Raw genomic sequence first — 27,149 nt, 5'->3', positions numbered from 1 at the left:
TTCTTTTTCTGTAAGTGAGTAAATTCACTTACAACTAATTTACAATAAAGCACAAAACTGGTTGAGATCCTTTGAATCATACAGAGAAGAGTGGTCATGCTGAAGACATGAAAAACTGTTACTGTAGCATGTTTCAGCAGTGCTGCTGTTTAATTTTACTATCTATGTAGTCTCACAGATCACAACCATTTTTATGTGGCAGATTTAGCATATTGAAGTGATAGGATGCTGCTCAGTGCTGTTCATTACACAGGGCACTGGTTGTATTTCCTCATCCACAACTAAATTGTGCGGAAGGTAAGGGACACACTCTGGCCCGTTGGGGCCTACAGCACCCTACTGTGAAAATTATCATTTCACCCAACTGAAACCAGTTTTTAATCAAAACCAATTTTTTTCCAGCCACATAAATAGAAGAACTCAATTTGAAAACCCTGTCCTAGAAGCAAAAAGGAAGCTACAGCAGCATAACATGCCCAACGCAGAACTTGGAACAAAGCCTATGCAGGCCCAAGGTTTCCGAGGTACAGTACAATGTCAGCTGTCTTGGTTAAGATGAAAGATCCTGCTCTCCTGTCTATATGACAATGATTTTGTCATAGTCTGGTTAAAGGAGTAGTGTTGCCAATGCTCAAAATGTTATCACCTATATCTTAGCAATTTTCTCCCTTAAATGTCCGGGTTCCAATAGTTGTAGGACTCACCAATAGTTGTAGGACCCACCAGCCAACTAAAACTTCCAGAGGTGCAGAGAAAAAAACAGAAAAGATGAATCTAGTGTTTCCTAAAGGCTGAGAAATTGAAAGCACAAAAAGACTCCCAAAGTAATTTTCTAAATAAAGTCATAAATTCTGTTCCTGGGAATGTACAACTCTCTCTTGAGCACCCAAGGTTGGCAACACTGAAATACTTAATTGTACTTTCTCTAAATTACTCTTAATTGATGTTTGGTATGTTTCTAAGCTAGCTCATCTAGCAAGCATCAATTAAGTTAAAAGCCTCAAGCACAGTGTTATAGGAGTTTACAGGAATGCAGCCACTTGGAAACATAAAAATGAAGGCGCTCAAAAGGAGCTGCATAAGCATCAAGCAGTACTGGTGTCGACTAATGGATTTTAACGTGAGGTTATAGTCAGAGAGTGAGGCTTGTTCTCCTTTGTGGCAGTAGAAAGCTCCTCATCAACCTTACCTAGACCCAAATTTGCCCGCCTGCGCCCCGCTCCCAGGAGGTCCCGCAGCGCCAGTGACCTGTCGCAGTGCCGGCGCGACCCCGCCGGGGCCGGCGCGCTGTACGGTACGTCCCGCTGCTCGCCGGCCCTGGGGCCAGCTGGGCCCACACATCTGCACCTTCCCCAACCCTCCCTCACCCCCTGCAGCATGGGAGAGCAGCACGGGGACCCACACTGCACCCCGAGGCACGAGACACGGAGCTTGCACCGCAGTCATGTGTGTCACTTGTTGGATGCCTAAACCAGAAAAGCTCATCTGGTGTTTACCTCTTCTGGGTAACAAATGGAATGAGACATTCACAGGGGATGTTTTCTTCACTGTGGCTGGGAGGGAAATTATGAGGAATGTATTACTTTGTAGACAAAGCTGAATTTATAGGTTAGGAAAGAGGTTTTTAAATTACCTCACAGATCATTTTTATTGTTGTGATTATTTCAGCTGCGCAATAGCCACTTCTAAATGGATTTCTGATATCAAAGGATATTTATATCTTTTCATTTATGGCTGATCTGCCATAGATAAGAAATATGTTTTACGCTTTGTATTAGTACAAGAACCCACAAATATTTTTCCTGTAATGCCTGCACTCTTTAATTCCTTGCCTTTGATAGATACACTGCCACTTGGTGTCAGCCACTATTGTTATCTGCTGTCCCTGCTATGTTGTGAATAGATCAGAACTTTTCTCTTTCTTGTTTGTGTTGACTGATGTAGAAAAACCACTCTTCACCCGTGATGCATCACAGCTGAAGGGGACTTTCCTCAGCACAACTCTTAAGAAAAGCAACATGGGTTTTGGATTTACCATCATTGGTGGGGACGAGCCAGATGAGTTTCTCCAGGTGAAGAGTGTAATTCCTGATGGGCCTGCAGCACAAGATGGGAAAATGGAAACAGGTAATTATGAAGGTTCATCTGTTCTTTTATATAAGAAATAGATTTCTGAGTCTCACTCTCTCCATAATTACATTCATTTTCCATATGACTTTCTGTGTTAATATGTAGAAAAGGTAAGTTTCTTGGTAAAAATTTCTTCCTAGTAAGTGCCAGGTAGATTTTTTCCTATTTCACAATATTTTAAGGGAGAAAAAAATCTCTGCATTTCCCTACATAAAAGTGAATTATAGTTTATAGACTGTTTACTTAAGGGATGTTTACATGGAAAGAAAAGAGATAAAGAACACAGACTACTAAGTGCAAATTTATTTCTTTAGAAAGGATGGTTTTGCAAAATAATCAGTTGAGTCTCGTCCAATACTGTTCTCATTACAACCATCATAACAAGAGTTTTCAGTGTGGCATATGGACACACAGGCATTTGTGTCCTTTGAAAAAAATTTGTGAAAACTCATGAAATAAAAGAAACTTCTAAAGAGAGATTGAAAGCTGCTCTGAAGATCTGGACCATCACTGCAAACATTTTCATGTTCACAGATTGATAAAGATTGCAAACCACTGTCTGAAAGGTCACATCAGGTCTATGAATGGATGAAACTCTTTTGAATGGAGATGAATTCTTTTTCAAGCAGTTGTCATCTTCTTTAGGAAAAGACAGAGAATTATAGAATTATTTCAGTTGGCAGGGACCTCCAGTTACTAGCCCCCTGTTTAAAATAAGGCTAACTTTGTGCTTGGATCAGGTTTCTCAGGATCTTGAGAAAATTTTGTTAAGACACAGGTTCCACAGCCTCTGTGGACTCCTGTCCCAGCATTTCTCAACTCTCATTGTGAAGACTTTTGCCCAGAATTTGTGGATGCCTCATCCCTGAAAGTGTTGAAGGCCAGGTTGGACAGGGCCCTGAACAACCTGGTCTAGTGAGTGGCAAGGGAAGTAGATGATCTTGAAAGTCCCTTTTAACACAAGCCATTCTGTTGTTCCATCATTTTTGTTCTTTGGGTCCATTGGGCTCTCCACAGGTACAGCTGGTTACCAGGGACTGTGTTACTGTGTTTGTGCAGCCCTGGCACTCTGCACCATCTCTCCCCACTATAATTTATTGATGAGCATAATTTTTTACTTCCATTTCTCACCAAGATATTGAAATAAAGAAATGCTAGTTTGGTATTGTTGTTGCCTCTGTAGAAAACCCATTTCATGGTGGCCAGAGCCACTATGAAGATAATTTTCTAAATTTTGGTAACAGACCCATATGGAAGGGTCACAGCAGCAGAGAAAGATCCTTTTAGTATGTTACAGTGCAGGGAGCAGACACAGAAATAAATGCAGGGACAAATGATGCAAGTGGAATAGTCTGAAGTGATTTTTCTGGAAATTTCATTTCATCTTTCTTTTATTGTAGTTTTTTTTTTAATCAGAGCCATATTCGTATGTCAGAATAAATCACCCTGGATTCTAGTTTATTTTGTTGGACTCTCCAGGACTCACCAAGCAGGAAGTGTAAAGATTATGAAAAGTATTATTTAAAGAAAACCCAAACAGGATTTACTTCAAAGCTAATGTTATAGTCATCATGATGTTTCTAATGCCAGAGATAAACAGAAAATTTGTATGAAGAAACAAAATGTAAGAAAGAAGTAGAATATAGATTCTTTTTTTTGCAATGATTTTACAAAAAACATTAATCTAACAGCTTTTTAATTCTCAGTACTTGTTGCTATTTTAACTTAATGCAGTATAGTTCCCAAAGGGAAAAATTATTAAATTAGCTGATTAGGGGAACAAAGGATACAATAGACTTCCTGAAGTTCAGAAGATTTCAGTGACATAAACTTCATTTTTCCTTAATATTTTCATACTATCTCATACATGGCATGAGAGTTTTTCCTTGTTTTTCATGGTTTAGCATTCTCAGATGCAGAACTCAAATATAGTTACTCGCTAATCCCTTTGAAGTGTGGGTTGGTTATTAGTGAACTTGGCCATATGGAGTTATTTTCTCTGGAAAATAAGGTGTCCTTGCAACTTACTTGAATTTTTATGCTGAATTGAATGTGGGTTTCACAACACTGTTGATGGTCATTATTGTAGTCATGGATTGTGCTGAGAACATGTAAGAAAACTGGTTTTTAAAATGCATAGAAATAGCATTGTTTTTTTCTTCAGGTAAATAATTCAACTATATTAGAAATGCAAAACAGAAATTTACATTCAAATATATAATCAAACTATAATTATATGACCCCAAAACATAAAATTAGATCTCAGAACAAATTTTGGCCTCAAATATCTTTGTTTTTAAGAAGAGTGACAGATTCTGAAATAAAGTAATTGGAGAATCTCAAAATAATGATTGCGACATCTGACATTGGTTCTATGAATAAAGCAAATTTTAAATACATTCATGGAAAACTGGAAAAATATATTTAAGGTCAGAATGTTTATAAAAGCATTGCTCAACAAAGTACTTGCATTTCCTGATATGAAATCCTTTTCACATTTCCTGAATTAGAGTTTCTCTCCCTGTTGAGCTATTGTACAATATAATCAACTGAAGATATGAAAGCCTCCCAGGTTCCATCAATAGCTTTTTGTTCATAAAGCTGTTAAAATCTTACTTTGGAAAACTACTTGAAATTACATCTGTTTCTTCTTGTTTGTTAGTTAGGCATCACTGGATAATGAATAGAGCTTTTAAAATATTTTATTTATTCTTTTGATACTATGTGTCATCATTCAATTTATGTGCCCTCCATATATGATCACAGTCATGGGAGGCTTTGGTTATAGATCAAAACATCATATTGTGGCAGGAAGGCATCATACTAGAAAGTCTGAGGGCAGTGAAAATTATCAGTGAAGCAAACTGAGTGTAAGGAATAATCACAGCACTGGTGCCCCCAGCTCAAATATGATTCTGGACCCTGTCCCTTGCAAAGCTGATACAATTTTTTGGACAAGGGGTGATCAAAATCTTCATACTTCAGACCTGCATCAGATTTGGGGGAAATGCAAAGGAAAGGCACCATCTCATTTATCTTACCTAAACTTTGGCCACAAGCTGAAGACACTGAAGCTGTACTTCAAGCTAATTGTTAAAGAAACAAGCTCATAGAAAACTACTTTGGTTTATTTCTCCACTCAAAGTCTAATATAGGGGTCAGAGACAAATGCTGTTCAAAGAGAGAGTCTATGTAAGACATTGTCACCCTTAAATGTGATCATAACAATGCAGTTTGACCTGAAGGTTTAAAAAAGGAGCAATTCTGCATTTCATCCTTTGGAACATAGTTGGAAAAGACTTTCAAGATCATTCAGTCCCACCTCCCATGCCAGAAACAGGTGAACCTTCCACTAAACCTGGTGGAACTCCAGCTTCATATCATCATGAAGCAAGCTTGTTGAGGGTACACTCAATCCTTGTGTCCAAATCTCCAACAAAGATGTGAAATGGTGCCTGTCCCAGTACTGACCCCTGAGAGCACTGCTGAAAGCCTGGGAGCCACTGGGAACACAGAAGCAGCACTGCCTGACAGGACTTGGCATTGCTGTGAAACAGAGCCGTGAGGCAAACCGAGTGCACTGACATGCAACACGAGATATCTGAGGTCCTGACAAGCTATCAGAACCCCTTGGCGCCCAATGCTGGGCAATAAGAGGTATTTATATTTGTCCTAGACCCACAGTAAACCTCACAAGCAGACTCAGAGGAATCACATCTTAGTGGATGAGTCAACAACAACCGAAATTACATTCCTGATCCCATTTGCCAGATGTTTCAGTATTTGTAGGGGCTGTTATGCCCTCATGTAAATCTAGCATCTGTGTGCTAATGGTTGTTAATAATCCTGAAAATGCCTTTCTAGGACATGTTTTAGCATTTGGAGCTCAATCAAGCTGCTGGATATGAACATTACATTCCACAGCATCTCTGTCTATATCAGGACAGCCTAGGAGCTGATACCAAGTTCTTTTTTGGGAGGTTACATTGCTTTATCTTCTCTGAAGCCTCATGCAGCCAACAGAAAACTGTCTGTATTTAAGATGCCCCTGCATTCAATTCAAATGCTGGTAAAAACTGCATCTACATGAAAAGATTTTTATACAGTGAGTGATTTTGACTGACTGCTGTTCTAAGGCAAACAAAGATTTAGGCCTGTGGCTGTGTCAGATAAAAGCTCAAGCTGCAGAGGCAAAAGCTCTCCTGCAAGTCTCAAGGTTATTCAATGGGCTGGATAAACTGAAACGCTCCCACATAATCAAGCTCGGGGAAAGATTCTCACTCTCTGCATTTCAGCAAGCTCCATTTCCTTTGGTGAAAGTTTGCAGGAAACAGCTCAAAGACATGATCCAAAAGTGGTTCTTGGAGTCTGGGGATGACCCTTCTGACTGATGAATATCTTTGGTCAATGCAGGTTAAACTTTCCAGAAACATAAATCTGTGGGGAAATGTCATAGCTCAACCATGTGAATCAAAAATGAGGGAATACATTCTTTCATTTCATCTGCCAAGTATGCACTTGGCCAGCTTTAAGATGCTAAATCATCTGTAAACAACGAAAACTTGGACTTTTTTAGATGTTGTTCTCTCAGGAATGGCAGTTTTTCTGTATTAGTTGATCTAGTCTAGAGATAGAAATTTGTAAATTAAAGATAAGGTTCAGCTAACAGATATACTTGTCTACAATTCAAATGTCTACACCTACCAAATAAGAAGACATCTATTACTTTTGTATGACTGTAATATGATGAAGCCTAGAGAAAAAAGCTAGAGATTTGTCCCACATCTACCACTCAGAATTTTCTGCACCTTAGAGATCTCCAAAGGGAATGAGTTGTCAGAAATGCTGGAAGGAGTGGCCCATTGCCTTGCTTCTGTCCATGGACATATGTCAAGACCCATAACAGTCTTCTGCATATGAGGAATTTTTCAAGAAGCTGAGGTTACTTTAAATGTAAAAAAATTGGAGAAACCACACTTGTTGATCTACAAAACCATGAATGTTATTATTTAAGTGAATAAGGGCAAACCCAAAGCCATTATCAGGTGGTTGAGCCTACAATGTCACTAGGCTCAGGAAATAATTGCCTTGTTTCATTAATGTATATTTTTTCACAGTAAGGCTAATATCTTACAACCTTTATAAAAAGTGGAGTACTCAAGACAGAAGGAATTGGGGGACATCTACAAAAGGATGTATTTTTACAAGTTCAAACAGATGCTTAATTCTGTTCCCTGTTTATCCATTGTCTGATTATGTGAACAAACCATCATTTCACCCAATGTGAGCCCAGCTGAGATGCAAACTCTCTAGTTTGAGCAACAGAAAAGATTAACTATGTATGCATAAAGAATGCCTTCAATCCAAAGAAGCAAATATGTTAAAATTAAAATCAATGTTTTGGCAGTCATCTGGAAATGTTAATAATTTCAGAACATCACTCAGTGTATCATGACCACACACCACATTACCTGTAGTCATTTTCAAACAGGTCATGTCTTTCTGAAGTGCTATCAGTCAAAACTCAACCAATAATCTTCTCTTTTACAACATTCCCTTCCCTTGGTAGCCGACTATTTACCACCATGTCGAGAGGTGCATTGGCCAGGAGCTGGGCACATAGATGTGAAACTTGATTTCCACAGTGCCTAAAGCTGGCTGAAATTTATTTATCTCACCTGCCTGGCACCTTCTCAGCCAGTGGCTCCAGGAAAACTGGTTCCCAAAGTTAGGGCATAGTGTTAGGAAAATGAGAAGCTGTGCTACTAGTGGGACCACTGAGGAAGGACTATCTTTTCATTGGTCTTATGCATCTCCAGGCTAAAAAACTTCTTTATTGTGCACCAAGACCTCATGAAATGTCAGTCTTGCAGCTGCAAGTTGATGCCAAGTGAGGCAAGACTGTGAGAGAAGAGCAGCACATATAAAACCAACTTGTATTATCTGCTTCCCTTACTTCCCCTGCTTTATTTGGAAGCTAGGATGTTTCACCTGGTGTTTTAGTCTAGCTGAGACTGCACATCTCTCTCTGCCTCCATATGTGGCTAATCATCCCATGGAGTTCAGAGAAAGAAAATTACCTGTTTGGAAAGTAACTAACAGCAATAACAGAAATTACTTCAGGCGTTGTGGAGAATGATTTCTCCCACCCACGTTAGGCCAGTCAGTGTGAATTTGTGTTATATTTACTGCTTGCATTCCAGCATCCTCCAGGCTGATGATGAAATGGTGCAAAGCACAGCAGAAGCACTATATTTGCATCAGGTACAACCAAAACCGATAGTTCCTTCCACTAGCAGTGCTGGTTATATTTTCTTGTTTGTGAGACATATAAAGAGTAAATGTTTGTTAAAACCTCAGCCTGGTTTTGCAGTACCAGTCTTCTTTCATTTCACAAGTTAATCTGGCTTTTTAAATCAAGGAGATTCTGAGGGTCTGGAGAGTGGAACCACGATGTGAGTGCTGTGGTCTTTGCACCAGACATGAGGACAAAGTTAACAGATGCCCTTCTAGTTCATAGCTGAGACTAAACTAATGTCACCTTTTTTTTGTTTTGTTTTGCAGTACACAGCATCCCATTTAATTTAATCCACTTTATTTTCTCACCATAAAAACTTGCACATCATATAACTAGTGTGAAAACTATGCAAGAGGAGTAGAGTTAAAATTAACCCTCTTTTAACAATCTACCAATTTGCTAGTCCTCACAATTTTATCCTGAGTGTCTAAGTAACCAGAATTCCTTAAAGCAAGACTCTTAAATATTTTTTTGTTGTTTAAAGGGGGCTAAATCTGAATCATATCTTAAATTTTACAGGACAAGTTTTCTGTTCCCCTGTCACAAAGGAAAGTGCTGAAGTATGCCAACATTATATTTAAGGGGTTTCAAACACAAAGCAAAGGAGAAAATGCCAGTTTAACTATTTATTTGATGTCATATATTAAGACTCAATTTAGCTGGGGAAAGAGATATGGCAGGTGGTTTTAAATGTGTGATGGTGACAGTAAAACTAATCGTTGCATCTTATGAATATTAATAGCAATTAAGAGACTCTTTTTCAGTCCCCTGTTCTTTCAAATTTTAAGGCAGGCAATTCACTGAGCACTGTATGTAAATAGAAAGATAAGAAGGTAGTACTTACGTTGCTAGAATTTTTTCATTCTTTTGGTACTTTCTTCTAAGATTAATTTTCCATAACATTTTTTATGTTTCTATGGCTTTCAGATAACTTGAGACAGTAGTCACATTAATATCTGTAAATTTTTCCTTATGTTGACCAAAGGACAAGGAAAGGTATCTACTTTTGTCTCAAAGTTACTGAATTGTAATCTCCATGAGATTCTTAATTTAGTGTTTTATTCATATTTTTCTTCTTTTGATATTCACTATATTATAAGGTACTCACTGAATGATAACCAGGACAGAGACAAGCCTAGACTAAAAAATGTATCCACATTTTGTATACCACACACTAGTGCTGTCTACGTCTGAGGTCTTTGTGTGCACCTTGTCAGATTTTTCGGTTGGTTGGTGTGATATTCAATATCCTTGTGCTCTCTCTGAGTTGCAAAAAATCCGTGTGTCACTATCTGTTCTGCCTGATAGGGATTTAGAGCTTGAGTCTGTGCTGCCCCTCTGAGCTACTGAGCATTTGTTAAGTAGTGCCTACAAACAGACACTCCTTGAGCTATGAAGAGAGCTTTTGATGCTTTTTAGCCCTGTCATTTTTCTATTCCCTTGAAGTCTTCAATTAAAATTACTGATGCAAGCTGAAAGAGTAATTGTAGCAGAGCATCTAAGTTGAATTTCAAAATGCTTCTGAAAATGGGCAGTGTGTTGTTTAAATCACAGGAACTATTAAAAAATATTCTTAAGAACTCCTTGTCTTCACATCACATGCTGTCTTACTTTATGGGATGACTCTGGGCTCCCATTATTAGTACAAATGGAGCTAAGTGGTCTCTGACTCTGTCTTGGGGTTTATCCCTAAAGTCTGCCATAACAGAGACATTTTGGGAATCTTCTCTCTCATATTTTATGCTTAGTACCTGAACTCGAGGTGGTTCAATACAGGACACTATGGAAGATAGATTCCCAAGAAGGGTGGCAGCAGGGAGGAGAAGGGACTGACTCTACCAATGTCTAGGTGCAATTCAGTTGACAGGCATAGGTGTCCAGTGCCATTGAAAGTTCCAGGGATCCCACCTAGCCTCCTCCTGCCTTCCCAGGCAGCCCTCTCTTGTAAGTCCTGTGTGGTACCTGCAAGTCACATACTAAAATCTCAGATGGCAAAGGCTGTCACAAATGACATTAGACACTTGCTTAAACAACCTCATTTCTCCTTCAGCAAGGAGTCTGTTTACAGACTCCTTTGGTTTTCCTTATCATCTATTAGGGTAAGCAGTGATTGATTGCTTAATTACTGTAATAATGCTCCTTTTCTGACAATTTAAACAACGTTTGTTTCCCCTAGCCTAATTCAAAAACTCACATTTGTGGTTTGATGAATACTTTAAAAAAGAAACAAAAACCCTTTTTAAATTAATAGACTTAATTCTCTCTAATTTAACTGTTCAAACCACAACATTATAAGAAGTTTGATGATTGAGTTCAACCATATACTGGGGTTTATAAATTCATTTTGCTCTCCAGCACTTACAATATTTTACTGCATGTATTATTGGTACCCATAAAGAATATGCCAATATCAGGACTGAATATTGTATATGTAGCTTGTTTCCTTTTCTATGGTGACTTTTCTTCAAAGTTCTTTTTGAAGTGAGTCACTTATTTTTTCAAGTTCACATATTACACAGAAATTAAGGAGGAATCTGAAAACAACACCAATCTTTCATTTGCTTTGGTAAAATCCATATTTATAAACAGGAAACAGCTCATAATACTCATGGTTTGTGGCACTTCATTTTGAAAGAAATTCACAGTTGTTGGCACTATATTTTGATCAATGATTATCAGTCCCAGGACTGACAATGTGTGCTTGTTACTTGAAACAGCAAAATACTGGACATGTAAATAGGTGGAATTCTGGGTTCCATAAATGATATTCTGCAGGAGAGAGTATATGTACAGGTCTGTTTATATGTGGTGTTTTCTAATATTTAAGCCATTAGAGCAACTCTTCCAGGATCTGCTATAGATAGAGAAACCAATGATGAAGTAATTTGATGGGAAGATATAATGGAAATATGATTGATGATAATATAAAAATCCACTCTCTTGTGACAAATGCAACACAAACCATAAACACAAGGCATACACACCCTGTCTAACCTAAGACACTGGCCTCAGTCTCTTCTAGAAAGAGTAAATGGAGACATTCTGGAGCTCAAAGGTGCTATATCTTTAGCAGAAAATGAGATCATACAGAAATCAAGAAATATGGTAAAGTAAAATGTGAAAGAGTAAAGGTGAAGAAGCAAAGAGACTGTTTGGACATAAATTATTCAAGCATGTGCAGTCTCATATTCCTACTAATTCAAGGTCTGACTCCATGGAAAAATGGCCACAAAGGCAAAAAGCATAGACAAGAATACTAAAACTATTTCATACTTATTTCAGTATGCAAAATACAAAGGCAGAAAAAAATGTTAAATTATTTATTCTCTGCACTATCACATCCCAAAACACCTCTATCCAATTTGACTGTTCATGTTGAAATAAACACTTGTTTTGTGCATGAAAGTTCTAGGAAGCCCATAAATTCATTCTTCAGTCTGAACTTCATCACGCAAAATCTGCAGATTGTGCTACTAGGATATTTAACATAGACCAGGAGATGATAAATATATTGTCATAATCCTCACATTTATTAGGACAGTTTTTGTAAGTTGTGCAAGTTGCCCCTTGAGTAAGCAGCATGCACTGAACTCAGTAGCTGCCAAAAATGCTGCAGTTGCAGAAATTACTTTTCTTCTATCAAATGTAATTAACAGCTATCTCATATGATTTGGCTATTTGTATGAACAGGCAAAAATATACATTGAAAATAATAGTCATCATCTTCTCATGTACTATTTCATTCAATAAATAATGATGTTTTGTTTTTTTAGAAGAGTGATCTATGAGGTCAGAAAGCGATCTCACTATATGAAAAGATAACAGGAAAAGTTAGAATTTCATATTGCATGATGAAAATAATCTAGAATTGTACTTTTCTATATTGTCAGCCATGCCACGTTTGATTTTCTTTTGTTTTGGCATATAGGGCTTTATTTTACCATTCAATTTTCAAAACAAAAAGTAAGTATTTAGCTGAGTTTCAGATTTTTATTTTAATTTTGAATTTAAAAACTAGCAGACTGATGTGTATTCACCTCTGCCTCCCCATTTGTGCAACCAAATACAATCTATACCTATTTTAAAATCTGGGAGTTCAAAAATTGGTCTCATTTTTTTGCCTTTAACTACTTTTGAGAACAAATTTTAAATTCTTGGAGAATTTAAGAATAAATTAGCTAATTAATTTTAAGATACAGTTTCTGCTGTACATTTAGAATGGCAATATCTGTCTTGACAGTTAGCAAATATTTTGCTTGAACATATTACGTTACATCGGTGTACCTGAATTTCCCCATCCAAAAGGAGAAATAGCCATTGTAGAACTTAGTAAAGTCCAATAATTATTGAAGTTAACAACTCCCATCATAACTGCTAAAAACAAAAGTGAAGAGAAGCTTAAGTGAGTTCAGCTTAAGATATTAAGGCCAAATATTGTCAAAGTCCAATTGTGCAACATATATTAAAAGATAAATCTGTGTTCAGTCGCAGGTGGATGAATATTTTTGTCAGTGCTCTGATTTGTATCATTTGATGCATGGCATGAAGTAAAACTATCCAGAGTTGCATCAGAGATGACAAAACATTTCCAGGCATTTAAATAATATTTGAGGACGCTTACAAACCTTTAAGTAATGGGGAGTTACAGAGACGTTTGAGGCCATTTTATTAGAAGTTCACTTAAAAAAGCATCTTTCACTGTCTGTTGCCAGAATCGGGATATTAGCACAGATGCACCTCTCATCTGACCCTGTTTAGCTGCACACATGGCCTTTATAAGAAGAGCAAGGTTTGTTCCAGCACTTATGTGACTGCCTCTTTGTAATTGATGGTTCTGACATTTTAAAAATGGCTTGTTTGTTTAAAGACCTGTAATGAAAATTTCTCAATGACATAAGGAGCGCTTTTCCAACCAGGAGGTTGGCAGGAAGTGAATCCTGATGGAAAGTGAGAAATTCCTGGAAAAATTCTTCCAGCCTTTTCTCTCTCTGTCTTCTCCCCTCCAGCAATCACATAAGTGTGGTGCTGTCCCTGAGTCCTTGGATGGAGGTGGAGCTCGAGGTGCTCTGCAGCCCCCAAAATCTCTGTGTGTGCAGCAGTGGGAGCTGCCTGGGCCCCGCTGGCTCCTCCTCAGCTCCTCCTTCAGCAGGTACCAGAGGGAAGCAGAGCCAGGGTGCCCTAAACACTGCTGTGCTGCCATGCCCGGATAAGTGAGGGCTCTGTGCAGGAGCTCAGACAAATTCTTGATGTCTGGGTCTTGGCTGTCAGCCTCAGGGGGTGACTGGCTGGTGGAGAGGGGAGAAGAGGGTCCAATCTCCAGACACTGGCGCAGAACAGGGAGAAAACTGACTGCAATAGGATATGCTGGAGCTGAGGATGACATAATTTGTTTTTGTTCTGCAGGGAGGCAGGGAGAAAAGGCAGTAATTTCATGCTAGAAATGGCTGGAGAGTGGGTGTTTCTATGCATGTGTGAGTGTGTAGGAGGCAGGAGGGGGAGGGCAAGGTTCTAAGGAAAAGAAGAAAGGAGCTCTGCAAGAAAGGTCTGAGAGCACTGATGTGAGTACAGATCTTTTAAACACTGGCAGTTTCACTCCTTTTGATGTATTGCTTTCTTCTTTAGCTGCAAATGGAAGTAAATTAAAATTCTTTGTATTAAACTAATCTCTTCTACATTAAAATCAGCATCATTGTGTGCAGTATTTACTGAGACTTTCTCTGCCATACTGAGCATCACCTGTAGAACTGCTGGGGTAAAGTCAGATAATATTGGACATTCTGTCTTGATAGGTGTTCCTTGAGAATTTATTCATAGGCTAAAACTCATGAAGCATGTTGAACTGTGCTGCTGCTCTGTTATTTGTGTTCTCCTCTATTCCACCTTAACATAAGCAAAATAGCAAGTCTCAATAGGCAAAGGCTATCAGCAGTTCATGATAATTGGCCTGAAATCTGCCTTTGAACCAACAGTTCTGAAGAAACTGTCAGCCTAAGCCTGTAACACAGTGAAAGGCTGAAAGAGCACTGAAAAAAAAATTGGATTTTTTGCACTGGGATGGTTGAAAAAAAGCATCAGAAAGAGGTGGGAAACTGGAAAATGTGGAAATTGAGGTAATGATGAGAACTTGACAGTGTAAGGGGAAAGTGGAGAAGCATCATTGTGTGGGACTGAAAGACACACAGTAGATGTGTGGGGCAGCATTAGTTATACTCCCCTCACTAGCAGGTTACCAGGATTATTCTCCTGATGTTGGGCAGAGCCCCAGCCAATGCTCTTGGTACTTGTTTGCTGGAGTCTGGTTGACTTTCTCGCACTGAAACTTGCACAGAAGCTTATGTGCCACGCAGCAGCCTGGTGTGCTCAGGCAGGCTTTCCTCGGGCAGCCTAAGGGGAACACGTCCATCCAGAGCAGACACTGCCTCCTGTCACACCTTGGCACTGGGAGCCACACGTGTATCCAACCTTGCTTATCTGACAAATGGGATTGAGGGTGGATTCCTCTGTCAAATTCCACAGGAAAGTCATGCAACATGGCAGTGCTACACGTGGTGTGAAAATATTGATCGCATTTATGTCTTTGTACTTTTAGTATCACTTTAGAAGGTTGTTGTATTTTAATGGGAGGGAGTTGTTCTAACATAGGTGGGAGAAGTTGGAAACGCTCATATCATGTCTGGTCATTTTCTAGACAGGTTACAATGGCAGCATCCTTCCTCAGAGTTCAAAAAAACTTCATTTTTTTGGCAGATTTTTTTTTAAATCTCTTTAGTCTGTCTTGTTCCAATTATTTTCTGCATATCAGACAAGAGTATATTTTTTTAGGCCAAACTTGATTGCATCAAAAGAAAATGCCGTTGACTATTATGTAGGAGATTCAACTGTTTCTAGCACAGTTGAAAAAGTAGCTCTAAATTGTTTGGGGAAATAGGGATAATAAGAAGAATTGTACTTGAGCAATTGTTTGTGCCAAAAATTCCACTCCAGCCAAGATGCTGAGTGGATGGATTTTTATTTTAAACTGTGCAGTGTTGTAAATACTATCTTTCAATAGTCCATTCAGTTCTGAAAGCAGGATTGTGATACTTTAATCTTTTTTTTTTTCCTACAAGAGTAATGAATTCATCTTTGCTAGGACATAATACTTGTAATCCCAAGCCAACTGGAAGTAATATTTTTCAAAAAATGTTGGGGGGATAGTAAAAAAAATTCAAATTGAAAGTATTATGAGCTTAAGAACATTCAGTGAAAAAAACAAAATCACAATATTTCTAAATTTTAGAGGGATTTTTAATTTACCTATTCCAGAAAAATTGCCACAGACTGGAAAAATCTTCTACCTAACCCAAAGCTAGGTTTGATCACCCTAGGCCCAGGCATATTGGATTTCATCTTTTCCACATAAAAATATAACCACACTTAGATGTTAGTCTCATTTTGCCTGTGTGTGTGTCAGAATCAGTTGCTATTTTTTTCTCCAGTATGAATTCTGTGTTAAACATGCTTTACCACGGGCTGGCAGAAAAAGCCAGGCTTTCCCTGATTTGGGTCTCCAGTTAAGTTGAGCAGTACTGGCTGTGGCCATAGCAAGCTACATCAGGCTGGCTGTCTCTCTCTCTCTCTCACATAACTGGAAAACAGCTCTGGGACACAGCCAGGCCAAGTATGGGGAAAAGCAGGGGCTAAAACAAAGACCCTATAGCAAAGAATAAAATACAGAGTGGGATTCTCAGTAAAGATTGTATTGAAATCTGTTTGCACAATGCAAACACAATCAAGACAATGTAGACAACCTTTAATATATCATTTTCCAAAGGATCACCCCAAATTTGGAGTGTGTAATAGAAATCATGAAAGACACTTGAAACAACCTCTCTCAGAGTCAAGACTGGAGGGAGAAAGTCAGTGTGGTTAATCAGTTTCTGACAGCAGTCCCATGGCAATGCAAGCAGCCCTGTCCATTTGACAAGCAGAGTGATGCATGATACCTGTACAGTATAATTGCATCCACTTCAACAGACTGCAGCAAGATTTTTACTCTTTCTTGCAGTGACAGCAAGTTCTTCTCCCAAATACTAGAAATTATATGAGATACAACTTTTTTGTGACCTTGGTTTGCATCCTGCAATAGCAGGGTTTAGGGACAGGCTAAATATCAAACCTACTCCTTCAGAGTAATTTCAATTTCTCATGCACCATGGCCTTACTATTTTATTGCTATTAGTGATGAAGTTAGATATACTCTTATGTCCCATTTTATGTATAAAAGAGAAAAATCACATTAAGCTCATATAATTTTCATTCCTTTTTCTTTCATATCTTTGCATTTCAGTCAATTTAGTGAACCAGTGTTAACCTTCCATTAGATAAAGGCACACCTCGTATTTTTGTGTCTGATTTAGGCAGTGCATCTGTCTTTTAATTTGGGAGAGTGAGAGGTTTGAGGAAATTGCAGAATGCTCGTGTAACTAGTTTCTCTTTTAATGGAAACAGTTTTTAATCTCTTTCACTTGTTGTGTTGGTATCTAAGCACATCTGGGTCTTACTTAGGTATTCAAAGTCCTTGTTATGCCTCAAGAGCATCCTTCCCAAAAGGATTCTATTTGTGCAAGTGAAAAAGAGGAATATATTATCATTCATCTTAAACAGTCTTGCTTTTGCAGATTCCCTTTAACTACCCAAAAATAACTATACATATAAGAACTCATTCTACTTTTCATGGCTGGGGAGAGGGCAAGCAAGAATCCTTCAACAGAAGATATGTGGAGTGAATGAAGAAGAGTGTGCAAGAGAGAGCTGAGAAAATATTTAGCTCTGATCCAAAGTAGAACCTGCATAGACTCCAGTGGAAGGGAAGCACATCTGTTATGTGCAAACATTTCTTCTCTGTGCATGCAGAAGGCTTGCCAGTGGACCTGAACCTCATGTGTGCTATTACTCATTTTAATGATGATATTTTTTTGAATGACAGGACAAAGCCAATAATAGGTTTGGGGAGAGTGCTCTTTGTAAGATTATCTATGGACTGGCAAGGACTGTGCAAATACAGAAATGCCTTCCAGCTGCCTTGGCCTGCACGGGGGACAGCAGGCAGTGTCAGAGGGATTTGTCTCACAATTTCTTCACATCATTATATTCCTCCTTCCACTGCTGCTAGTATTCTTCTCTATTTCCATCCCTTAATTGACACTATCAGTTCCACTACTCCCTTGTGCTGGGCTGGCTTTGAGGGGTCTCTGGTGCTATGGGGCTCTTTCTGATAGCAGCAGCCTGAAGCTGGACATGTGGGCAGGTGCTCTCTGCTCTCTCAGGGTGAAGGTTGTCCTGTGCCTTCAAGTGAACACAGCTGGAGGAAAATGTGCCACCTCTGCTTATCAGAAGCTCTGCGCCAGACAAACAGCTATGTTTGCTGTTCTTTAAATTCCAGATTGCCTCAGAATCCAGAACATGCTCTCCAGTTTTTAGAGTAGATGGACCACTTTCTTTCTAAATCAGTGCTATTTTTGAAGCTAGCTGAAGATATATGAATTAGTGTGAAAATACATGTACTTCTGTTTTCAAAAAGTACCTTTTAGATGAGTTTTGCTAGGTGGAACTGTGGCATTTATCATTTAGTTTGCAGCTCATTGCAATAAATCTGGGAGGACAGTGAAGTCAGAGAACGAAAATGTGGTCACTGCTAATATCAGAGTTACTGTCCTCTCTTTTTATCGTGTCTGTCACGTAACACATAAGCACACACTGAGAAGAATTCACACTAGCTATCCCAAGCATATTGAATAATTCATAGAAGTAGTGCTAGGAATTGTGCTATAGGGACATTTCCAACATGGTATCAATTTATATTTTTTTTTCATAAACCTCTTCCACAGTCCTAGTTAATCAGATTACTCCTTGCCATGGGAGTGCTGTTACATTACAATAGTTTTGCCTTAACAGATACAAATATATGGGCTTTTGGAGGGATAGTCGAAAGACTGGATGGTTTCAATCTCAATAAAAATAAAATTATGGAGCTCTTCAGAATTTGTTTCTTCACAGTGTTTAATTGTAATTTCTCTTACTATTTAATGCTGAAAGCATTAAAAATGTTTCAAAAGCAGTTTACAGTATTACAGGCTCACTAGACATTTAATAGATTGATTGATTGGTTCATCTTTATGTATGTAAAATTTCTCAAGGCTAAACAATTTGAGGCTTCCTTGCTGAGAACAGCTAAAGGACTGTCAGTTTCAAAATTATGCAAAAAACCATAATGTATCAACTATTTATGGAATAAAATTAGGGACAAATTTTATTTTGTAATTGCAACAGTACATTTTTATCAGTTATTGTAAAAGCTTGCAAAATACAAAAGTATTTTGTGAAATGATTTATTGTTCTTTATTTTTTATTGTATTGAACTGGTATAATATCTCTTTGGTATTTCATCATAAAATCCATGAAATCAAAATGCACTAGGTCAAACAAACACTGAATTCATTCACCCAGCAATGCTTAATTTTGCTGTTAGGACAGTATTATTTATGGTGATGTCTCTCTTGTTAGTGTCAGCAGCCCCATCTTTACTTGGAGTGATTCACAAAGACAATCTTGAAGTTTTTTCTGAGCTCATAGTTTGTAGTAAAAAGCAGAGAGAGCTAAAACAGACAAAAAGCCATACTTTCATTTTTGTACCCAAGGTTGTTTGCTTTTTTTTTAGTTTGATCTTAGGTACCTGAGTTTCTCTGATTAAAATCCCCATTGGAAATAATGACTGTGTAATTTCACTGTATTTCTAAGTATTGTAGTTGACATATAAGCAGTTGACACCTGACTGGTTTTTGTCTGGGAACCATTTTCTGGTTGTGCGCATATGTGAGCATTGCTTGCATACAAGTCTGAAAAATTAATAATTTCATACTTAAAAGGACATAAGAAGCAGAAAGAACTAAAGGAGCTTTAATGTAAATTGCCCTCCATTTAAAAACACCAACTTTTGGAGCAGGATCCACTGGTATAACTTCAGTCTGTTTGTGCCTTCCTGAAGCAGCGCAGGGCTCGTAGACAGGCAGGAGTTAGGGTTTTTTAAAGACAGGGAAGAACAAAGCACTCAATGCACAGCAATTTCTGCTTCCTCTCTCACTCTGCTGCTGGAATTCATGTCCCACATTCCTCCTGCTCCTTCCATTCCTGAACCCACATCACACACACTCATGCATTGCTCACCCTTAGTCATCCCCTGACTCCTGTGTGCTGCATCCATTAACACATGGCACTTGTGCCCTTCTCTGTGCACTTCTCATGCAACATTTCTCAGAAGGAAGTTTATGGGGTGGCTCTCCCACTTCACACCATTTTTAGAGGCTTTCCAAATAGCAGGATTTTGTGCATATAACATGCTTGAGAGTACTTTTCCAAGATCACCTTCAAAGACTATGGCTCCCATCTCCAATGGGATGGGAGACTGCAACTGGATCTCAGTTTCTGATGGTCACAGAAGAAATACACTTCCAGGACTGATGGTGCCACCTACTTTGTCAGGAGCAGGATAGAAATACTATGTGGAAGCAAATGACATGAAGTGGTAGCCTTCTGAGGAAAAATCAGATACAGTGATAATTTTGGGAAAGGCTTTTTAATTTCCATGGGATGAGTCACAGGAACATTGGGAGATGGCAGACATAGTGTGAGACTGCTTTTTCATGGTCTGAACAAATAGTCTGGTGTGGCATCACAGTTATTCATAATAACACATTTTAATGTACTTTTATTCATTAGCTAATTAAAAAATTAATAAAGATAGACATCCAGAAAATTAAGTCTTTGCTAAAGGGAAAGATATGGTTGTTCTCATACACAACAGGGTTAACGCCCCTTTATGTATAAAATCTGAGATTTGACTACTGAACAGCAATTGATGTATCCATATTGCAGCAGTCTGTGGCAAGTTCTGGAGTCCAAACATTCAACTAAACCATTGCAATGGAAAATGATGGAGTATTTACCCTGCAATGGTGTTGTAATTGGTTAAATATTTACTACAGTGGAAATTAAGTTTCAACAATATTGAGACTTTTCAGTGCTATAAATCATATTAGAACACCAAAAATTCTCCTCTCTCTCAGAAAGCAAAACACAAAATAGAGAAGGTGGATGAGACAAAAAAGGAGGAAGAGCAGGTAGTGGGAGATAGGATAATCCTCATAAAAGGAAAATGTGATTCTTAGCCATAAAGCTGTAAGGCTAGAGAGTGACCTTTTCCTAACTATTATAAGGCTGGAGTTTTCTCTCTGTTATAAAGCAGTTTTAAAAAAAGAGCTTGGTGGGACTTGTGTTAATGATTTTGCCTCCTTACAAAAAAGAATATTACGCAAGTTGAATTTTGTAGTTTATACTCAGTGTAGTATTCAGAAATGAGCTGAAAGTATAATTACTTAGTGGTGAAGGTGTTAAATTGTTTTGCAAAGAGTAAAAATATATTGTCCTTGAAAATGAGTACTTGGCAGCGCAAGAGGCTCCAGAGATATTAAGGCAACCAACATTTGCTTGGAAGGAAGGTCAGTTTGATAATACATTACCCTCTATTAACCTGGAAAAATACTGTAAAACCTCAGAGAACCTAAAGGAACTCCACTATTTATCTTTACCATGCAATTTTAAAGCGAGTAATATATTCATACATGCCTGAAAAACTATTGAGTAGATCTTTTGCTATAGAAATTATGTGAGAAGCTCTCTGAAGATAAGGTAATTATTTTTGTAAATAATTTTAATACAATTTAATTTTAATACAATTTAATTTTAATACAAAAAAAAAAAAGAAAATATAGAGGTAATACATAAGATTAGCCCATATAAACTAAAATTTGAATGACCTTTATAAAACTTATGAGTAGAAAATTAGTTACGTTTTACATGTACATTTGTGTAAGCATATGTTAATGAATCAGTAATCAAATATAACTCCATTTCAAATGCACTGAGGTATTTATATGTAGTAGAATATCAGTGAAATTCCCTTTATTTAGCTGGAAATTTTTTCACTGTGTTGATAGAATGCTTCCTGTCTTTAATTTTGATTAAAAGCATTAATCTGTAGTAATCCAGACCTCTTTTGAAATATCTGCCTCTGAAAGGTGCTGACCTTGTAAACCCAGTTGACTGAAAAGATAGAGCAAGATTTGAGGATTTATATATATCTACATCAAGGAGTGCATATATATACATTCAGAATTTCTGGTTTGGCATGACAGGAGAAGCTCCAATAATGAGGGTGAAGCAGTGAATGAGCACACATTTCATTACAACTAATGGCATGATTAAGATGTTAATCAGTCAGATTATTCAGCATAAAGTTTGGTAGTGGATTTTTAGCATAAAAAGTAGCATCAGGGATAGCAGCAAGCATTTCTTTTGGGAAGAATGTGGATGCATGTTATTATTATTGTAGATTAATGTCTCTAATCAATACATCGGAGCAGCACCTTCAGATTTGGTGCCTGGTGTTCGGCTCCACATCCACGGTTTGGATCTGAAATAAGCACACTGACTGCAGGCCGCTCACGTTGATCTCAGTCAGCAGAATGTGGACTTGAGCAATGAACACACAAAACATCCACAAATCAAGGCTGTAATTCCTAGCTTTAGATTAAATTAATAACCTGACTGATAGTTAAATCAGATTTGTACTGGTCTCAGAGAGTCAGCTGGGGAATTAGGCACCTGGGCACTGTGTGAGTGTTGCAGGAAAAACAAAGTATTGATCAAACAATGATGAAAATCATAGTTTTACCAAATAGATAACAGTTATAAAACTGACCCACTTCTGGCAGTAATGCCCACTGCAGTAACAAGGAATCTCCTTGGAAACCATATAATCTCTAAAATAGAAATGAATTTTCAAGTTGTACCTCTATAGATTTTAAATAGAGATGAATCCTACTCATCTATCTTTGCACATATTTTTTAAGTGTCCAAAAAAGTGCTGTTGCTTTCACAAATTACTAATTTAGTATGTGGCTAGTTATTCTTGTCCTCATGGTGCTAGCATTACTCAAAGAAATAAAATAGCTCTATTAACCATTTCAGTTCACATGACTGCCTATTACTAAAAATTCCCAGTAACATTTATATTTATATTTCAACATATGAAGGCATTTGTCACTGTGCTGCAGCATCTTTATAAATTCCCCATCTAATTCCTCACCTCATCCATCTCCCTTTTTCCTTCCTGGCAGTTTATGTCAGGAATCAGCAGTGGCAATGGTGTGCAGTTGACAATGCTGCTGAAGATGTCTTCCACCAGGGACAGGTGGCTCATGGCCAGGATTCCCAGTGGGGCACAGGGGCAGCTTGGTATTTACATCATGCTTTTCCATGCCCTTCTGCCTTTAGGCTGCTGGGAGGCTGGCTGGGCCACTTTCCTCCTCCTGGGAGCCATTACCTAGATAAATGTGATGCGCTGCCTGCAGAAAGAAAATGTGCGTACAAAAGCAAATGTGTTGTAAATTTTGACCTCCTTTTTCTAAAGAAAAAAAAAGGGTTTCATTTCTTCCTGAGCCTCTGCACACAGTGACACCTTCCAAAGTGATCCCAAATAGCTATGCAAACGTGGCATACATTTTTTATCTCGCTCTTCAGATCCACTGACGCTCTGTCACGCAGTTCATTCACACCAGGCTTTTCAGGATGCACAAGCAGTTCCTGCAAGCAAAGCGTAGACAGAACAAGCTTACATAATTTGTAAATAAGAGGCTACCTTGAAAATTGGACCTTTTTCTCTTCATGTGGTCTTGCCTCCAATATACTTACCATCTCTTAAGTAAATACTTTTTCTGTAAAGCAGCAGCTTTAACATCCATGCTATGCTTTCAGATGCTTGAAGAAGTGAAAACCGTTTCTAGGAAGAAAATTTGCCTACTCTTTACTGCTTTATGACCTGCATTCATTTAAGTATGCTTCTGCTATTGCATTACTTACATTTTTTAGTCTACAATGTTTCATGTTTACTAGCTCAGCAAATAATCAAGGTCTTTAGATTTTTCTGGAATGTATTTTATTTCTCTCCCAAATAAATGCCTCTATTTAAATGGCTTTTACCACTATATGCAAAATACAAATAAAATGGAAACAGTTTTTTCTACTAATCCACATCTGCCTGAGTGTAATTACATGATACATGCTGGTTAAGCACAAAAATTTTGAATAGACAGCTTTTTAATTAGGCATATGCATTGGGTCACAGTAGAATTAAAATGGGTTCTAAAAAAAAAAAAAGAATTGTATAAAAATGGCACCTGCTTACTCAACAGATCTGAATCTTGGGTAAAGTTGCAGACAAGTGTCTGTCTCACATATTTGTATTGGCCCCTGAAGCAAAGTTCAGAGCCAATGCTCAGTCCTTCATGACAGGAATGATGAAGTCCAGTGATGGGAACAGATTTTAGCCCAAGTTATCACCCCTGCAATGCTCTTTGTACAAATACTGCAAGCAGATGATTTATATCTGTTCTTCAGGTTTCAGAAAGAGGAAAATCTAAGCCTATTTTATGCCAGTTTGACCGCCTGAATGCCTAGGAATACATGTTAGCTTGACTTTTTGTCCAATTTAAAGAACTAATAAATTACAATAATCATCATTAATGATTTATTAAATAAATAATACTTTTTATTATTATCATATATTATTATCATTTTCCCCCCGAACCTCAGTTTCCAAAGTTTGGTGAGTGAAAGAAGGAGCTGTGGAGAGTGGTTACCTGTCAAACACAAGTAAAACTTTCTGTTTGTGATGAAGCCTGGGAAATGGGTCTTCCATGTCAGTATGAGCACTGATCTTTTAATGGACTATTTGGTGTTCTCACATACCAGCAAGTGGTCCTGAAACTATTTCTGAATGCAGAGGCAGCTGCCCATTATGTCTCCCAGCAGCTCTTTTCATTTCACTGTGGCTGCTGCAGTATAGTCTATCAGAGAAAGTTGTTATAAAGCTGATAATAACGTGGTCAGTTTTAAATTTAGTTCTTTTCATCAGCAGATGTAGTTATTGAGTTATTGAATGCATGTACTTCTCCCCAGGTTGCCTTTTTGATATGTTTTAGCAGTTAATCTAATGTTCCTCTTTAGAAGAACTAAGTATTTTCTTGGCAGGTGCTTTAAGTATTTCAGTACTAATACACAATAGTCATCTTACACTGCAATCTCCTTTAAGAAGTTGTTGTAATTCCAAATTTTTTTATTTAAAAATAAGGGTAATTTTATACCAAGTATTAACAAAATTAGGGCATTTTTATTTTTCTTTTTTTTTTTTTAATTTTAAGACTAATCAGGCTACCATGAACTACAGGACCCTAGGCTTTTATCTTTTGCCCATAAAAGTCAGGCAATCAGATCTCAGCAGCTAGAGCTAAATAGGTTTTACAGGGTTCTGTGGTGAGTCAGAGTACAAGAAATCAGAGAATTTCTGTTTATGCAGAACTTTCTGGAATCTTTTACAGCCAAAAAAAGCCACTTCTAGCCATTTGTAATGGAAATTATTTATTCACACACTGGATTAACATCTATGGCAAGTGGAGGGAAGTGGAGTCTCAAAGTTTCAGAATGCAGTTTGTCTGTTACTGTCACACACCAGTTCTCTGTACTGCTGCTTGTAAGTGTGTGTGTGTGAATGTGAAAATGGCTCATTTCTTACAAATCTTAGCTTCTTTCATGACCATCAATCACATGCTGTTGTTATTAAAATTACCCACACGTTTCATATTTTGATACTGGAAGCGTGCTCTGAATTCATGATTAACAGGCTCCAGTGCCAGTAATCTTGCAGCACTATGCAGAAAGAGAAGACAAGGTCACTGCTGAGAAGTGACAGAAATATCTGGTAATGACAGTAGGGAGTGTGGGTGGGCAGGTGAAGGGAAAGCTTCAGCGATGAAGTAATCATGTATTGCCAGCTCTGAAACTGATGCAAAGTATGCATATGCAGCATTTAGATTATATGGGTGAGAAATGCAAGTGGGAATAAGTAATGCTGGAGAAGCTAGCAGAGTTTATGTGGGCTATAAATGCAGCAAAAAAAAATTATGCTGCCCAAGTCCTGCAGAGCTGGTGTGTCCTGTGCTGACTTGCCAAACCATGAGCTGGTTTTAGCACCGTTGCTATTGGCTTGTGCTGGCTGCAGGGCTGTCTCCACCCCAAATCACAGCATTCTGTCATATTTTAAGCACATAAACCTAGCACTAAGAGCATGATCAAAAACCTGTCAGAAAGAATGGAGACATTTCTACTAAATTTCAGTTGAAGACCTGATCTGCACTTTTTTCTCTGTATTCATACTTCACAATTTAGTGAATTCTAATTAATAATGAGAATGACAGACTAGTAGGCAATTAAATTCACTGAAGTACAGCCAGAAACCTAAGTGTAAAAGAAACATAACTAGAAGAAATAGGCAAAATATTTGTATACAAATAGTAGGAACATAGGTAAGAAAATGGACAAACTTTACCTACAAGATGTTTACACAGAGAACCTAGGGATAACAAAAACCTATCAGAAACAATAACTGGAGCCAACTGAATAGGTTCTTCAGAAAGGAGGTAAATAGAGCTGGTAGCATTGCCTGAAAATACAAGATAATTTGTGATGAAACAAGTTATATCAATAAAACAAATTCTGTTTGGATCAAGCACTTCAAGCATGAAAAAGGTTGGGGGTTTTTCAGAATTAAAGCTTGTGGAAAATCCCCAGGGTGTCAGATTTAATTCTGAAACATTATTGTAGAGACAAATGTAAAACAGAATCTGTCATTAAAAGATCTTGAAGCTCAGAAATTTCTTCACCAGTTACTAATCCAACTAAAGATAATGACAGTACAGATCTGGTTTTTGCTTTGAAATACATAAGTAACAAAATGGAACCTCTAATCAAACATTCAGGCACTGAGTCAATTAACATTACATGACAATAAGTAATGATCAGCAGACTTTAATAAGCAAAACCAGCTAGTTAAATATATTAAATATTATGGGAGTTCATGGTTTTTTCTGTGAAGACGTGTAACTGTGTTGTATCTGACACAGAGGACTAGGTTCAGACATCCAGGAAGTCCCCTCCAGACCCATTTTCCTAAGTTTTTCAGTTAAATGCAAGAGCCTTAACTAAATCTGAGGTAACTTTAGGACAGTTTGACAAATTTGCTTGCTGTCAGTATTCTTTAAGATTCTTCAACTCAGTGCTGAATTTAGACATTGAAGATTCTGTTTTTGTGGCAGTGTAGATTTTTGAGAGGTAGGCCACGGTATCTGTTGTCTGCTGGGTGTCTATCAAACCTGCAGTTCATCTAGAGATTCTGATTCAGATGCCTTCCCCACAGATCAGATCAGCCCTTCTGGGCTCCCTCATCCCTGAGCAGTCCCAAGTCAGATGAGGTTGGGGTGCCATGAGTACAGTTTGTACAGGCTAGTGAGGAAGATGAAATTGGAGAGCACCTGACAAAGAGGATGTTCACCCTGGAGAAGGCTCAGAAGGATTTTTTCAATTTATCACATAAATACCTGTACAAAGAAGCTGGAGCCAAGTTCTTTCCAGTGGCAAGAAAAGAGGCAATGGGCAAACACTCAAACACAGAAGGTTCCCTTTGAATATCACAAAATGTTTTCCTGCTGGGAGGATGATTGAGCACTGACACAGGTTGCCCAGAGAAGATGTGAAGTCTACCCCCTTGGAGGCTTTCAAAAGCCACCTG

At 38.0% G+C, this 27,149-nt stretch overlaps 1 protein-coding gene across 13 annotated transcripts in view; it reads left to right on the top strand.

The window, feature by feature from the left end:
- The window catches only part of MAGI2 (membrane associated guanylate kinase, WW and PDZ domain containing 2), a 701,683-nt gene that overhangs the window by 548,897 nt on the left and 125,637 nt on the right, over positions 1-27,149 (top strand). For all 13 annotated transcript variants that reach the window (XM_063155597.1, XM_063155590.1, XM_063155591.1 and 10 more), the window contains 2 exons: positions 403-524; positions 1,945-2,127. In XM_063155597.1, the coding sequence (XP_063011667.1) occupies positions 403-524; positions 1,945-2,127 (305 nt within the window). The remainder of the gene's footprint in view (positions 1-402; positions 525-1,944; positions 2,128-27,149) is intronic.

Source organism: Melospiza melodia, chromosome 4 (genome assembly GCF_035770615.1).
Source record: "Melospiza melodia melodia isolate bMelMel2 chromosome 4, bMelMel2.pri, whole genome shotgun sequence".
Lineage (NCBI taxonomy): Eukaryota > Metazoa > Chordata > Aves > Passeriformes > Passerellidae > Melospiza > Melospiza melodia.
This window is presented reverse-complemented; position numbering and strand designations above follow the sequence as displayed.